This window comes from Carettochelys insculpta, chromosome 20, assembly GCF_033958435.1.
Source record: "Carettochelys insculpta isolate YL-2023 chromosome 20, ASM3395843v1, whole genome shotgun sequence".
In the NCBI taxonomy this organism is placed as follows: domain Eukaryota; kingdom Metazoa; phylum Chordata; order Testudines; family Carettochelyidae; genus Carettochelys; species Carettochelys insculpta.
The window spans coordinates 11,290,639-11,308,077 of NC_134156.1; the positions used below are offsets into that span (position 1 = coordinate 11,290,639).

General features: G+C 48.4%; 1 protein-coding gene across 3 annotated transcripts in view; it reads right to left on the minus strand.

The window, feature by feature from the left end:
* SPAG9 (sperm associated antigen 9) overlaps positions 1-17,439 on the minus strand; it is a 154,774-nt gene that overhangs the window by 73,526 nt on the left and 63,809 nt on the right. For all 3 annotated transcript variants that reach the window (XM_075014966.1, XM_075014965.1, XM_075014967.1), the window contains 3 exons: positions 16,755-16,965; positions 15,003-15,102; positions 5,770-5,891 (listed from right to left, as the gene is read on the minus strand). In XM_075014966.1, coding sequence (XP_074871067.1) covers positions 5,770-5,891; positions 15,003-15,102; positions 16,755-16,965 — 433 coding nt within the window. The remainder of the gene's footprint in view (positions 1-5,769; positions 5,892-15,002; positions 15,103-16,754; positions 16,966-17,439) is intronic.

Genomic DNA, 17,439 nt, shown 5'->3' on the forward strand with positions numbered 1-17,439 from the left:
AGTCGAAGGGAAGGTCAACTATCGTTGCCTGCAGATCCCTCGGTATACCCGAAGTCTGGAGCCAGGACTCCCTTCGCATCACCACTGCCGTTGCTGTGGAACGTGCTGCTGTGTCCGCAACGTCCAGGGCGATCTGAACTCCCGTCCTCGAGGCCGCGTAGCCTTCTTGCACTATGGCCTTGAGCACCGGCTTTTTGTCCTCTGGAAGCGAGTCCATGAGGGAGGTTAACCTGGAATAGTTGTCGAAATTATGGTTCGCTAAGTGCGCTGCGTAATTTGCCATTCGCAACGTTGAAGTGGAGGAGGAGTAGACCTTTCTGCCGAACAGCTCTAGCTTTTTGGCATCTTTGTCTGTTCCCCTTGTCCTGAATTGAGATGTCTTTGATCTTTGTTGAGACGACTCCACCACCAAGGAATTTGGCTGTGGGTGGCTGAACAGGAACTCCATGCCCTTCGCCGGCATGAAGTATTTCTTATCCGCTCTCTTTTGGACAGGCGGAATAGTCGCAGGGGTCTGCCATATCATAGTGGCGGACTCCAAGATCGCTTCATCAAGTGGTATTGCTACTCTGGAGGAGGCCGGAGGTCTCAAATTTTTGAGGAGCTTATGGTGTTTCTCTTGCACCTCTGCTGTCTGGATGCCTTGCGTGAAGGCCACCCTCTTAAACAGCTCTTGGAACTGTTTGAGGTCTTCCGGAGGATGGACGTCCCCCGGGGCCGTAGCCTTGTCCGGGGAGGAGAGCGAGGAACCGCTGGGGTACGTCTCTCTGGACCCTTCCGGTTCCTGCTGGTGGTGGTACACCCTCTCACTAGAGGTTTGCGAGGGAAAATCTCGGGGTTCCATAACCAGTCCCCCCTGAGATGCTTGAGTCTCTGTCCCCGGTCGCAATTGCCCTCGGGGGTACGAGATCGTCTGTGGGGATCTTTCCCTAGTGGATTGCTGATGGTGTCTATGCCCCACGTGGTAGGGGCGACCATGGCAGTATAGGCACTGTTCTTGGGAAGGTGACCTAGACCACTCCCTTGGTGCATACCCTCTGCGTCTGGGGGAGGGAGATCGTCGAGACACTGGAGAGAGCGATTTTGCATAATAGTCCAGCGGTTCAAACCCCAGGAAGGGTGAAGGTGGTCCCAGCCAGGGTGAGGCTGGTTGCAAAAATGGAGAAGGGGGCTCCGGGTAGGCTAGGGGGGACCCCTGCCTTCTGGTTGGCGTCTGCAACATAAGCGGAGGGCTGTGAGAAAGCAACTCCACAGCCGTGTGCGGAGAGGGGCTGCAATGCCTCCTCTTGTGTGCAGCCTTCCCCCTCCCTTGGGGAGGTAACTCCGCCCCCTGACGTACAGGGGATCCCGGCCCCATCCGCACCGTGCTCGGCACGTTCGAGGGCGCTGCCGCACGTGCGGTGTCCTCCGGTGCCTGCAGGCTGCGTGCCTGCGCGCTCTGCACCGCCGGTTCCCCGGGGGTCGGTGCCGCTGCCTGCGGTGCCGCCGGTACCGGCGCTTGTTTAGCCGCCCTCCTGCCTGCGGTGCGGGGCGGCTGGCTGATTATCGGAGGCTGAGCTGCTTCCACGTGGCTCTCCGTGCTGCCGCCGATCAGCTGTTGCTGCGGCTGGGGGCTGCGCGCTCCTCCCGTCCCGCTCGCTGTTGCTGCCGGCAGGGATCGGGCTGGGGAGGCTTTCCTCCGTTTTTGCGCTGATGGGGTGAGGGAGGCAGCTTTCCTTTTATGGGCCCCGGAGGGTCCCTCCTGCTGCGGCCGCTCCAGCACGTCTGGCTGGAGGGCCTTATCAAAAAGCAGCATTTTAAGCCGCATCTCCCTGTCTCTCCTTGATCGCCTCTCGGCAGGACTCACATTTTTTAAATCCTGAAGAGGACATTGTTGGTGAGTCTTTGAGTTGTTAAACGGGTACTTAGCACCTTCTCTGTGCTGTTTTCCCCTTCCGATGGCCTGCCGCAGCAGGAGGGCTGATGGCCCTATGCTCCTGGCCTCCGGCGCTTGTTACTGGGACTGGATTGAAGCTGTCCAGCTTGTAGTTTGTTTGTTGTTTTTTTTTTTTTTTTTTTTTTTGGAAAAATAACAACCGGCTAACTTGCAGTAGCCTAAGTACTTGAAAAACTTTAAAGAAAAACAGCTGAAGTCATTGAATACGCTACTTGGCCTTAGCCTAGTTCGGATTCCGTCTGCAGCCGACGGCGGTTAAGAGGAACTGGCGGGGACCGGATCGCGCACATGGCCAGGAGCGCGCAAGGGAGCGGCGCACGCCGGCGCATGCGCGGTCCGGCAGAAACTGCTTGGAAGATCCGATCTGCGGCGCCGGGCAAGCCCGACACCTATTGTGGAGCACCCACGGGGACACTCGAAGAAATTGCTTTTCATGCCTTCTACACAGACCATTTTAGGCTAACAATATCAGCTGCTTCCAAGAGCATCTCTACACGTAAAGTCAATGCAAGTTACATTGCTCAGAAATATGAAAAAAAGCTAGTCCCTGAGCAACAACTTACAGCGACTTAAAGCAGTGTCTACAGTGCATTATGTTGACAGGAAATGTTCTCCTGCTGACACAGCTTCCCTATTTCTCGTTGACGGGGAACAGTTACATTTCACAAGGTAACCTACTGCGTGTGGTTCACTGTCCCATGTAGTGGTACCTAGACACTTACCATGAGAAAAGTGAGCCTCCTCTACAGCCCTAGTGGAGAGCGAGCTCAGACTGTAGAGACTGTGCTAAGCTCCAGAGGCCCCAGGCTGGTGTCCGCCTCTTGACGATTACAAAGGGAGCACTGTTGCCATACACTGTCTTCACCAGATGGGCTGCATAGGTACTGATTTAGTATGGCAGTGAAGACAAACCTGAAGGGAAGTTCTCTACTGTCTAGTGTCATCCGTTCACAATAAATCTTGGAGGCTGAAAAATGGCATTTGTTTTGCCATAGTAAAAGTTTCATGGCACCTGCTTATTAAGGACCTATTTGCTGCTGAACTCTGAAATTACTGCAAATCCTGCCTGCCAGCTCAAAAGATATCATTACTGAGTTGTTGCTTTTTGTTAATCACTCAGGGACACTAAAGTGTTTCTCAGTGATTTGGTTCTCAACACCACCTTGTTTGACAATGCAACAGGAATACACTCTCTCCCTCACAGGCAAAACTCCAAACATGAACAATATAAAGAGAATGGGGAAGGTCCAATTTGCCACCCAGAATTTTAATAGTAGCAGAGAGGTAGCAATGTTAGTCTGTATTCTCACAAAACAAAAATGGCAGAAAAATAGTACTTCAAAAACAAAATGATTTATTTGGTGATGAGCTGTCGTGGGACAGACCTGCTGCATCAAATCAACAGCATTCTCAGTACAGACTGACATCTAAGTAGAGGTCCAAAAAATTGCAAAAAAACCTGACAAATCAAGTACACAGGGCTGAAGGAGGGGGATGATGGGTGGGGAATGTTAAGTGTATTGGCTGAGATAATTACAAGCAGCAAAGGAGGGGAAGCAGGCCTTGTAATGTGCGAGGTAATAGTTGTGAATTGGAGTTCATATTCAGATTCGACACATTAACGCTTGGTATGAACAAACAGAACATTCGCTATGTAATCTGTTTTTAAAGTCTCTTTCTTCTAAGACACAAATTCTCAGGTCTAACTTTATGGCCCCCTCCACTGAAGTGTTCACTGACTGACTTATGTGTATTCAGATACCTGATGTTTGCTCTGTGTCCATTCATTCTTTGGCATACGGTTTGCCCCATCTGTCCAATGCACATAGTGGTGGGGCACTGTTGAAACAATGGCATACATAATATTGGTTGAAGTACACACGAATGAGCCCCTGGATCTTATAATTAACATGCTTAGGTCCAGTGATGGTATCCCCAGAATAAATATGTGGACAAAGTTGGCAGTGGGGTTTGTCGCAAGGAAAAGTTCCAGGAATAGTATTAATGTGGTGTAGCCTGTGACTGCTAATTGGAATCTTTTTCAGGTTAGGAGGTTGTCTATAGGAAAAGACGAGCCTGTCACCTAGGGCCTTACGGAGTGTAGCATCATGATCTAGATTAGGCTGACACATTGCAGGGGTTTTAGCTGGGGCTATAGATGATGACAAGTGGTGTTCTGTTGATCTTCTTGGGCCTATCGTGAAGTAGCTGCTTTCTGGGTATTCATCTGGCCCTGTCACCAATTTTTTTTTTTTTTTTGTAACACTTCTCCCAATGGGTAATTCAATTTTATGAATACTTGATAGAGGTCTTGAATTTTTCGGTCCCTGTCAGTAAGATCAGAGCAGATGTGATTGTATCTAAGGCCTTAACTATAAAAAATGGATTGTGTGGTGTGTGCTGGACAGAAGCTGGAGGCATCTAGGTAAGTGTAGCATTCAGTGGGTTTCTGGTAGAGAGTGGGATCCATGTGGCCATCAGTGATTTGTACCATGGTGTCTGGGAAATCTCTCTCAGCCTTGACTATTCCACATGAGAGATTGATGGTTGGGTGGAGGTTGTTAAAAACCTCTGCGAAATTCTTCCAGAGTCTCTCTACCTTGGGTCCAAATGATCAAGATGTCATTGATGCAACATAAGTAAAGGAGGGGTTATGAGACACGAGCTAAACAATTGCTGTTCTAAGCAAATCTGGTGGCTGACCAATGTAACTTTGTTCTCACGCACAATTATTTCCAATCTGGGGACAATTTATACCTCCAGATTAGCAGCACTGCTATGGGCACTCGCTTGGCCCCACAGTATGCAAACATTTTTATGGCCAACTTAGAACAAAGATTCCTTGGCTTTCATCCCATTACCCCACCTTTATTTATGCTACATCAATGACATCTTTACCATTTGGACCCCCCTTAAATTTGTGTCTCAGAACAAAGATTTTAAAAACATATTACATAAAGAAGTTCATGAATTGGTGTTCATATTCAAATTCAATACATTTACACTTGGTATGAACAAAGACAACAAATACCTCATGTATTACAAGGATTCCTTCCCTTACTTTGATGCTCTTAATTATCTCAGCCAAGACACCTAACATCCCCCACCTACAGTCCTACATACTTGATTTGTCAGTTTTTATTGCAATTTTTTTTGGACCTCTACTTCCAATATTTTAAGTATTGTTAATTTGACTGTACGAAGTGAAGAACTGCTTTGTAAGAAAAATGTCCTAAATAAATGAGGCACTAGACACATTCCTGTGTCATACAATATACAGAGCAATTCAAATACCAAGCATTTTAAACAACTGATGAAAAGGCTTGAATTTAAAGAAGTGTGCTATATCACAGAAACTGAACTAGGAGAAGGTCTCATTTGTCAGTACAGAAAAATGGAGCCTTATTCAGCTTCATGCAGCTGCAGCAAAAGCAGCTACGAGAATTGTCTTAACTCAAGTTATTTGGATTTTGAATAGTTAAAATTTGATATTTGTAATCTTGATTTAGAACCCCAAAAACATTGGCATTAGACCTGAAGCTGGATAGGGTGGTGGAGGTTTGGGAAAATGTAGATGTATGGATTCCAGAATTCTTGTATGAAGTCATGAACAACAACAAAAAAAATAGTATTTCACACTGAAAAGACCTAACCATGAAATTACACACATTTAATTACTGACTTAACCAAATTTAAATCATATCTGTCAAGGCCACTGAAGTAGGGGCTTAATACAATGAATCTTAACAGGAAATACTTAAAAGGAGCTACAATTACCAGTAGTATGTCATAAATACACTAATATAATAATTTAGTCAACTAACTTGTCTTACCCAATAAATCTGCTCCTTCATCCACATCTCCAATTAGGCCAGAGCCAGCAGAAGACAGCTCTTCAAAGAGAGATTCTGTATTACGATCAAACGCTTTGTTCTCTATACCTTTGGTTGGGGTGCTAAGCAAAAGAATTGAAAATTTTATAAGTCAGAAAATTGAATCAGTCATCATTCAAACTTTTCATGCAGTTGGACAGCAAAGAAAATCTGCTCCATGGTTTGACTTATAGTTCATCCAGTAACAAAAAATAACTGAAGACTTGAGTAGACATTTCTGAAATACTTGTCTTGGAGAAGTATATGGCACACAGACCCTGAAGACGTTACTGTGAGCCAGAGAGGACAACTAACTGGCAGTACCTGGGAGATACAGAAAAATGGGCTGAAAGAAGTCTGCAATCAGGTCAAACTCTAGGGGACAAAAAATCCAGTAAACAGTCCAGGGAAGCAACAAGAAGTCTGGGGGAGTAAAGCTTGGCTGCCAGGTACAGATTCTCTGGACTACAACCAAAAGTAAAGAGAGGGCCTGGATTTCTTCACCAGCCATCAAATAAGGTAATATGAAGACCTCAGAGATAAGGATATGAGGGACAGGGAGCCCAGAGACAGAAGACCTGCTACACGGTCACTAGATCATAGCTGGGCTGGAGAGGAAGAGGTAGATTAAAGCCATGGTGCTCAACCTTTTCAGTAACAAGGCACACTTTGATGAGACAAAACATTCCACAGCACACTCAGTTTTTCTCCCTTTTGTGAAAGCCCACCACAATAGGAGTAACAGCTGAAAATTTCAGTGGTTACTTGATTACTTGTAGGGGAGGAGGCAGCTCCAGAAAGCAGGTTCCCCTCCCTGCAAGCTCCTTTGAGCTGTGGTTCATACCAATTTTCCCTCCCCCAGCTCTTTGTAGAACCACACCAGGGGAAGGGGGTGATCAAGCAGCAAGGCTGCCTGATTCCCAGCTAGTGCAGGGTTGTCAATTTCCCTCCCAGAACTATTTGGAAAGCCTCTGCAAGGGGAAACTGACCAACCCCATGGCAGCTGTGAATCAGGCAGCTTGGCTGCCTGAGCTCCCAGCCAACCCAGGGTTGGTCAATTTCCCCTTCCCTCAGCTCTTTGCAGAGCCAAGAAGTGGGGACTGATGACCCCCCAAGCCAGCTGGAGGTTCAAGCAGCAAGGCTGCCTGGTTCCCAGCTAGCATGAGCTTGGATCAATTTCCCCTCCCAGATGCTTTATAAAGTGGCTGCAGGAGGGAAATTGATGAGCCCACACTAGCAGGGACTCACTCAGGCAGCCTTGCTGCTTGAGCCCCTGCTGGAGATGGGTCATTTAAGCATGCCATCTAATTTCATCAATTCTCCCGGCTTCTCCCTCCCCTCTTGGGCTCTGCAAAAAGCTGCAGGGAAGAGAAATTAATGAAATTTCCATGGCACATTTAGACAGTTCTCGCAGCACACTGGTTAAAAACCATTGGAATAAAGCATGACATGGCCAGAGACCAAATTGAAAGAAGACAGACAAATGTAATCACAATACAACTTCAGCAGTGGGTAGAACATGGGGAGATAGATTGTACACCACACCTGGCCAGAATGAGGTGCTGTTGCAGTGAGCAAATGCCTTTACAGGGCATAAGTGGGTTACAAGACTAAGGACTTTTCCACACAGACATAATGGTCTCTGAAGTAAGTGCACTACTGAACTTTTAGTGCCTGACAGCAGGATGCACACAGAAAGACTTGATACCCAGCAGAATAGCACCGTGCACATCCATACTGCCTTACTGTACACAACTGCCATGCCCTCATTCCCATTTTCAAAAGCAATTGAAGCACTGGGACTCCCAAGTGCCTAATGACTTGCATCGGGACTTGATCTGTTCTCAAAATTTTTACCCTCCATCCTCAGAGAGCAAGGGACTAAGGTCTCAAAAACAAGAGAGTGAGCTGCTAGCAATGGGAGAGTAGGGAGCACATCTGAATCTGGCAGCTAACATCTCTGGCAGCAAGGCAAGAATGGCACTGGACTCTAAGGCTAGTGATACACTCACCCTTAGTACCAGCAGCTTCATACAAATGAGCAGTCTCGAAAATGCAAAACAGCTGCTCATTTGCATATCTGAGCAGCTCATTTCCCTATTCACAGCAGAAAACAAGCAGTGAGACTTGGTTCTGCCAGCAAAATCCCCCCATCACCAGCCCCTTATCCCTGGAAAAAATCAGGGATAAGAGGCTGCCAACAAAAGGGGTTTTTGCCAGCAGAAAGACAGGTTACTCACCGTAGTAACGGTGGTTCTTTGACATGTGTCCCCGTGGGTGCTCCACAATAGGTGTCGGGCTCGCCCGGCGCCGCAGATCAGATCTTCCAACCAGTTTCTGCCGGACCGCGCATGCGCCGGTGCGCGCCGCTCCCTTGCGCGCTCCTGGCCACGTGCACGATCCGGTCCCTGCCAGTTCCTTGACCAACCACCTCGGATGCTCCTGCAAAACACTAAACAGAGATCCAAAGCGGGGAGGATGGCCGGGTAGTGGAGCACCCACAGGGACACATCTCGAAGAATCACTGTTACTATGGTGAGTAACTTTTCTTTCTTCTTCGAGTGTCCCCGTGGGTGCTCCACAATAGGTGACTACCCAGCAGTAACCCAAGATAGGAGGTGGGTAATCGGATTACGTGCAGCTTGTCCCCGAGAGGACCGCTGCAGAGAGACGGGTATCCTCTTGGAATACCCTGTGAAGGGCGTAATGTTTGGTGAAGGTGTCGTAGGATGACCAGGTCGCCGCTCTGCAAATGTCTTTTAGCGCAACGCCCTTGAAAAAGGCTGTTGATGCCGCCACTGCCCTAGTGGAATGAGCCCTGGGAGTGGCCAGTAAAGGAGTCTTTTTGATTTCGTAGCACATTTTTATGCAGGTTACGATGTGCGTCGAAATTCTCTGCGAAGAGAGACCTTCTCCTTTCGATTTGGGAGCAAGACAGACTAGGAGTCTATCCGTTTTCCGGAAGGACTTGGTCCTGTCTATATAGAAGGCTAGCGCCCTCCTCACGTCCAGAAGATGTAGGCGCGCCTCTTTCTTAGAGTTATGAGGCTTTGGATAAAACGAGGGTAAAACAATAGGTTCGTTAATGTGAAACTCAGAAGAAACTTTGGGAACAAAGGCTGGATGCAGCCGTATGGTTACCGCCACCTTGGAAAAAAACAGTGCAGGGTGGCGTTGCCATAACTGCCGCAAGCTCGCTCACCCTGCGAGCTGGCGAGAGGAAAGGTCGTCTTTATCATAAGGAGGCGGAGGGAAACCGTGGCCAAGGGCTCGAACGGTGGTCCCGTTAGCACATTAAGCACCAGGTCCAAGTTCCACGAAGGTGGAAGCGGTTTCCGAGGGGGGTATAGGTTTACCAACCCTTTGAGGAACCTGGTAACCATGGGATGGGCAAACACCGTGTGCCCTTCCTCTTCGTGTCTGAAGGCCGAAATGGCGGCAAGGTGGACCTTTAACGAGGATAGTGAGAGTCCTCCTCTCTTGAGGTCCAGTAGATACTCTAATATTACAGGTATAGGCACCGAAAGGGGGGCTAGCTGTTTGGTAGAACACCATGCCGTGAAGCGAGTCCATTTCTGCTTGTAGGTCTTCCTAGTGGAAGTCCTCCTGCTACTTTCTAGGACTTGCTGCACTTCCTCCGTACATGTGCTCTCTAGGGAGCTGAGCCATGGATTAACCACACTTGTAGTCGCAGGCCTTGGGGGTGCGGATGCACTATGGACCCTGGGCTTGCGTGAGCAGATCCGGCGCCACCGGAAGGGGCATCGGTGGACGGTCCGATATGCGCAGGAGTAGGGGGAACCATTGCTGTCGATCCCACGTTAGGACTATCAGGTTCATTCGGGCTCCTTCCCTCCTGGCTTCCTGCAAGACTTTGTGGATCAGCACTGTGGGAGGAAAAGTGTAAAGCAGGGGGCCCCTCCACGAGATTGCAAACACGTCCCCCAGGGACCCCTGTCCCAGTCCTGCCCTGGAGCAGAATCATGGGCACTTCTTGTTGTGTTGAGTGGCAAACAGGTCTATCTGGGGAAAACCCCATGCGTGGAAAATTGGTCGTAGCAGATCAGAACGGATCTGCCACTCGTACGTAAGTGCAAAACACCTGCTCAACTGGTCTGCCTTCACATTGTGAGTGCCTGGTAAGTACGAGGCTTTCAAGATTATATTGTTGGCGATGCACCAGTTCCATAACTGGACTGCTTCTGCACATAAGGCACGGGACCGAGCTCTTCCTTGCCGATTTACATAAAACATGGTGGAGGTATTGTCTGTACTGATCTCGACAACTTTGCCTTGTATATGGTCTCGAAAGTGTCTGCAGGCGTTGAACACTGCTCTGAGCTCCAGTATATTTATGTGCAGTGACTGCTCCGTGGAGGACCACAGCCCTTGCATCACCTCTTTGCCCATGTGTGCTCCCCACCCTACGAGGGAGGCATCTGTAGTAAGAAAAACTGATATTTGTGGTTGGTGGAAGGGTACCCCTGTTAGCAAGTTCTTGGGGTTTACCCACCATTGCAGGGATTTCCGCACCTCTGTTGCAGGCGACACCACCCTGTGAACAGTGTGTGCTGCCGCTTTGTATATGCTCGCCAGCCAGTGCTGCATACTGCGCATGTGTAACCTGGTGTTCTGTACTACGAACGTCGCTGCTGTCATGTGGCCCAGCAGCTGTAAGCACATCAGGACCGGCACTGTAGGGCTGAAGGTGATGACCTGCACGAGGGAGCCGATGGCCCGAAAGCGAGTCTCTGGTACATACACTCTCGCTGTAATAGAATTTATGCGTGCCCCTATGAACTCTATGTCCTGTGTGGGGTCTATCTTTGATTTTGCCAGATTGATAGCCAGGCCGAGCGAAGAGAACGTGCCTGCTGTGACGCGTATCATGCGTAGTACCTCCTCCTTCGAGGCCCCTTTGAGTAGGCAGTCGTCCAGATACGGGAATATAAATACCCCCTGTCTGTGCAGGTAGGCTGACACCACTGCCAAGGTCTTGGTGAAGACTCTGGGGGCCGAGGAAAGGCCAAACGGTAGGACTTCGTATTGAAAATGTTCTTTGCCTACCATGAACCGGAGGAATCGCCGGTGAGCCGGATGGATAGTTATGTGAAAATACGCGTCTTGTAAGTTGAAGGCTGCGAACCAATCTCCATCGTCTAGTGCCGTAAGGATGGAGGCAATTGTGATCATCCGAAAGCATTGCTTGCGCAGGTACCGGTTGAGGCCTCGAAGATCTAAGATGGGCCTCCAGCCTCCTGTCTGTCTTTTTCCCCGTGAGAAAGCACCTCGAGTAGAACCCTTTCCCTTGCAGTTGCTCCGGCACTCTTTCCACTGCCCCTATGAGCATGAGATGGTCTACCTCCTGCTTGAGCCTCGCTACGTGGGAGGCCTCCTGGAGGTGTGGCCTGGGTGGAGGTCGTGGCGGTGGGAGCGACTGGAAGGGGATGGCGTACCCCGTGGCTATGATCTCCAGCACCCATTTGTCTGTGGTGATCCTTTGCCACTGGTCGTAGAACGGTCGGAGGCGATGGTGGAATAGCCGCTTCGGATGACCTTGTGCAATGGTAGTGATGGTGCAGCCCTGGATCTGTGTGTCAAACTTGTGGCCTTTGGCCCTGCCCCGAGGATGCACGGCTCTGTTGGGAACGTCGCCTGGGAGTTCTGTACTGCTGGTGCTGTTGATGTCGCCCTTGCTCGTAATCCCTGTGGTACTGGGGACGCTGTTGCTGGTACTGGTACCGTCTTTGTTGAGGGTAGTACTTTTTCTTTCTGTATGGAGGGGTGTAAATCCCCAGGGTCCTAAGTGTGGCTCTTGAATCTTTACTGGAATGAAGGACCGAGTCAGTTGATTCAGCAAACAGCTTCCGCGAGTCGAAGGGAAGATTGACGATCTTTGCCTGCAGATCCCTCGGTATACCCGAAGTCCGGAGCCAGGACTCCCTTTGCATCACCACTGCCGTAGCTGTGGAGCATGCTGCTGTGTCCGCAACTTCCAGGGCGATCTGAACTCCCGTCCTTGAGGCCGCGTAGCCTTCTTGCACGATGGCCTTGAGCACCGGTTTCTTGCCCTCTGGAAGCGAGTCCATGAGGGAGGTTAACCTAGTGTAGTTGTCGAAATTATGGTTCGCTAAATGCGCTGCGTAATTTGCCATTCGCAACAGTAGAGTGGAGGAGGAGTAGACCTTTCTGCCGAACAGCTCTAGCTTTTTGGCATCTTTGTCTGTTCCCCCTGTCTTGAATTGAGATGTCTTTGATCTTTGTTGCGACGACTCTACCACCAAGGAATTTGGTTGTGGGTGGCTGAACAGGAACTCCATGCCCTTCGCCGGCACGAAGTATTTCTTATCCGCTTTCTTGTGGACAGGCGGAATAGTCGCAGGGGTCTGCCATATCATAGTGGCAGACTCCAAGATTGCTTCATCAAGCGGTATTGCTATTTTGGAGGAGGCCAGAGGTCTCAGATTTTTGAGGAGCTTATGGTGTTTCTCTTGCACCTCTGCTGTCTGGATGCCTTGAGTGAAGGCCACCCTCTTAAACAGCTCTTGAAACTGTTTGAGATCGTCCGGAGGATGGACGTCCCCCGGGGTCGTAGCCTCGTCCGGGGAGGAGAGCGAGGAACCACTAGGATACGCCTCTCTGGACCCTTCCGGTTCCTGTTGGTGATGGTACAGCCTCTCGCTGGAAGCTTGCAAGGGAAAATCTCGGGGTTCCATAACCAGTTCCCCCTGAGATACTTGAGTCTCTGTCCCCGTTCGCGATTGCCCTCAGGGATACGGGACCGTCTGTGGGGATCTTTCCCTGGTAAATTGCCGGTGGTGTCTATGCCCCGCGTGATAGGGGCGACCATGGCAGTATAGACACTGTTCTTGATAAGGTGACCTAGACCACTCCCTTGGTGCATACCCTCTGCGTCTGGGGGAGCGAGATCGTTGAGAGATCTGGGACACTGGAGATAGCGATTTGGGATAGTATTCCAGCGGCTCAAACCCCAGGAAGGGTGAAGGTGGTCCCAGCCAGGGCGAGGCTGGTTGTAAAAATGGAGACGGGGGCTCCGGGTAGGCTGGGGGGACCCCTGCCTTCTGGTTGGAGTCTGCAGCATAAGCGGAGGGCTGAGAGAAAGCAACTCTGCAGCCCTGTCTGGAGAAGGGCTGCGGTGCCTCGTTTTGTGTACAGCCTTCCCCCTCCCTTGAGGAGTTAACTCCGCCCCCTGACATGTAGGGGATCTCGGCCCCGTCCGCGCCGTGCTCGGCACGCTCATGGGCGGTGCCGCACGGGCAGTGTCCTCCGGTGCCTGCAGGCTACGTGTCTGCGCGCTCTGCACCGCCGGTTCCCCGGGGGTCGGTGCCGCTGCTTGCAGTGCTGCCGGTACCAGCGCTTGTTTAGCCGCCCTCCTGCCTGCGGTGCGGGGCGGCTGTTTGATTATCGGAGGCCGAGCCGCCTCCACGTGGCTCTCCATGTCGCCGCCGATCAGCTGTTGCTGCAGCTGGAGGCTGTGCGCTCCTCCCATCCCGCTCGCTGTTGCTGCCGGCAGGGATCGGGCTGGGGAGGCTTTCCTCCGTTTTTGCACTGATGGGGTGAGGGAGGCGGCTTTCCTTTTATGGGCCCCGGAGGGTCCCTCCTGCTGCGGCTGCTCCGGCAGATCTGGCTGGAGGGCCTTGTCGAATAGCAGCATTTTAAGCCGCATCTCCCTGTCCTTCCTTGCTCTGGCTGTTAGTTTTGCACAGAAGGAGCATTTCTGCGTGACATGGGACTCCCCCAGGCACCTTATGCAGAGACTGTGCCCATCAGACGCTGGCATTGCCTCTCGGCAGGACTCACATTTCTTGAATCCTGAAGAGGACATTGTTGGTGAGTCTTTCAGTTGTGAATGGGTACTTAGCACCTTCTCTGTGCTGTTTTTCCCCCTCTCCGATGGCCTGCTACGGCAGGAGGGCTAATGGCCCTAGGCTCCTGGCCTCCGGTGCTCCGCTTGTAACTAGGACTGGACTGAATGCCGTCCCGCTTGTTGTTTCTTTTTCTTTTTTTTTTTTTTTGAAAACAACAAACTGGCTAACTTAACAGTAGCCTAAGAACTTGAAAACTTTAAAGAAAAAACAGTTAAAACCATTGAATACGCTAATGTGGCCGTAGCCTAGTCGGATTCCGTCTGCAGCCGACGGCGGGTAAGAGGAACTGGCGGGGACCGGATCGCGCACGTGGCCAGGAGCGCGCAAGCGAGCGGCGCGCACCGGCGCATGCGCGGTCTGGCAGAAACTGCTCGGAAGATCCGATCTGCGGCGCCGGGCGAGCCCAACACCTATTGTGGAGCACCCACAGGGACACTCGAAGAACCACCACATCTTCATTGCTTCTTTTCTTCCAAGAATAGGCAAATGAGCAGCCATTTTGCATTTTTGAGACTGCTCATTTACATCAAGCTGCTGGCACTAGAGTTGAGTGTAGGACTAGCTTAAGTGTCCCTGTATCTCCTAATGCCAGAAATTGGGACTGAAAGTGCTGGTTTTTTTATGTTAAATTACATTTTTATTAAATTTTTGGGCCAAGAAAAACTATGTGCCTATTTTTAAGTCAATATTGTGTTTTTAAATTACTAATTGAATATTTTATTAAAAGGAGTTAGATGATGGTAAAGAAAAGGTAGGGATGGGTTTAAGGGTTTCTCAAAAATCAAAAAGGGGAGTGTGAAGCCAAAAAGTTTGGGAGCCACTGCTTTAATGCCTCTGGAATTAGCCACCGTCTAACAGGACTACTGAACTAGATGGATGACTGGTCTGACCCAATGTGACCACCCTTATGACTCTGCAGTATAAATGTGGTGATACTGCAATATACAGCAGTAAACTGGATTTTAAGGGGGTGGGTGAAAAATCCAAGAGAATCCAACTAGCAATGTGCCAGTATCTTGAGCCCTTCTTTTAAAAAGGGATAAAAGCCCTCTTTTTGTGCATGCTCTCTAAGTGGGAATGGGAAAACTGTATTTAGGTGTCAAGTACATATGTACTTTAATTGTATTAGTAAAAACAAAAACTTCCTGTTTAAGCAGAATTTGAGGAAAGAAAAACAAGTCATGAGAATTCATTGTGTAATGTGTGTTCTCAAACAGTTAAAACTTCAAACAAGTCATACAAGTTCAAAATGTATAACTGTACCTTTCAAAATACTAATCTGTGTAGTCACTGTACGTGGCTTACCTTGAACCTTTATATCCACTGAGATCTTTATCCATATCCAGCTCTGGAGTGGACTCAATGATTGCCTGAACTTCAGATTTTTCTTCATTTTCAGTAGCACCTGGGGATGAAAATGAGGAAAAGTAACATGTCTCCATTAACCACATTAAATAGTCAAATACAAGAGAAGTTCTGTGCACATTATTGGCTTAAGGAGAACAACATGCAGGAGTCCTCCTGACAAATATCACACATTATTGTGGCAAAGCCTGTGAATTGTAGTAAGTATGTTAATGGTTAACTGGTAAGCCTCATCCATTTAGGGTTACGGTTATCCTGGGGGGATTGCTCCAACCCAACAGGGTCCGCCATGGGCAGGGATGATCCAGCCTGACCAGAGCAGCCCCCATCTGAGGCAGAGAGTCTGCTCCAGCCCAGCTAGACTGAAGTGTGTCCCCTCCCTGTTTAACTGATTAATCTTAGGCTGTGGCTACACTGCCCCTCCCTTTTGGAAGGGACATGCAAACACAAACCAATCAAATGCAAATGAGGTGTGGATTTAAATATCTTGTGCTTTATATGCATACTCATGTGGAATCTCAGTTCTGGAAGAGCTGATTTCAAAAGCCAAAAGAGCCATGTTAATGGAGTTCATTCGAAAGGAAACCCCACTTTTGAAAGCACCTTTCTCCCTATTATTTTTTCCCCCCAGGAAGAGTGCTTTCGAAAGGGTTCTTTGGAACAAACCCTGTCTACACAGCTGTTTTGGGTTTTGAAATCACCTCTTCTGGAATCGAATTCCCGCATGAGTATGCGAATGAGGTGCACGATATTTAAATCCACTTCATTTGAATTTCTGATCAGCCAAATTTACATGCCCCTTCTGAAAGGGAGAAGCAGTATAGCCACGCCCTTAATGTTTAACTAATTAAACAAATAGGATTTTACAGAGTACCAGCCTTGTAAACATAGGGTTGTGAGTTCAACCCTTGAGGAAGCCATTTTGTGATCTGGGGCAAAGAGATTAGAAAAAAAATCTGGCAGGGAGGATGCTTGGTCCTGCCAAGAATACAGGACTCAATGGACCTCTTGAGGTCCCTTCCAGATCTATGAGATATATTTATCTCCATATCCCTAACTTATACAGCTCTTGAGTTCATAGAGATATTTCTGTATCATCCTGAAGTTTAAAAAAAACACACATCATCACTCATGAAAACAGAGGGACTAATGAAGATTTTTAGTTTAAAAACAATTTTATGATGTCTGAATTTCAGGTTCCCTCTCAAATGATGCTGAACATATACTATTTGGCTGTGCTTGCTTTTAAAGCAGGTTGAGCACTAGATCATATACACATCTCACTGGCAATAAGTAAAAACTGACATTGTGAAGGCAAGGCCTTGCATTCTGCCACAATCTCCCAAAGAAAATGGTGGAAGACCCATCACCTCAAATATTTAACACCAGGCAGACCAAAGCAGCCAACATCTATTGTAAGGGGAAAATCACGAAGGGAGATGAAATTTGATCATCCAACATATTTCCTTTTTTTAAAAATAACCCTGGGACTGTAATACATATATACACATCACAGTCCATAAAACATAAGGTGTTAACAGCCCAGGGAGCTGTTTCATTTCAACAACAGTATTCTGCACTCCAAAAAGCATGAACACAAATATTCCCCTTCCCTACAGGCTTATTTCGTACTATATTGCGTTGAATTGCATATCAGGCATATAAAATGCCTGAACTGTTACAGCAGCTTACCGATGGACACAGTTCTTGTTTCTTGAGCTACCTGCACTTCAATGTGCTTGCTTACATCTGACTTCTTGTTCAGTGTATCTGCACTTTTTGCAAGCCCTTCTTCATCCTCTTTCAGGGGAGTTTCAGAAGATATCACAGGCTCATCTGAAGCAGCTGTTGACGCAGGGGTAGTAGATTTTGAGCCCGCTTGACTAACATCAGAAAGTTCATCCTAAAATTGAAAGATTCATCATTTACACAGTTGTCACAGTTTACATAAGCAGCATCTCAAATGAAGAGAAAACATTACCACATGAACTTACTTCCGTGCTCACTAAGTGAATCCCATTCAAGTATTAATTTAGATGTGGCAGAATATGCAGACTGTCATGAACTGGAACCATTAGATACGTCTCCATGGTTTTAATATTTGGTGTTATGAATATATGCTTTCATAGGCAGAATGCTGAAAACAACTTGGGCTTGGAAGGCAAGAAGCAGCCTCCAAAAGACACCGAAGACTATCAACTATATGAATGAGATTTCACGTGAGCCTCCTTAGACAAACAGTGTATCACTTAGAGCAAAAGCACAGAAGAAAATTGTTGACACCCTACTTTACACTAGTGTTCAGTTAGAGCATTGAGGATAGAAAAAAAATTAGTATTAATATGTCTAAGGAAAAGAAATCAATTTGATATGAGAA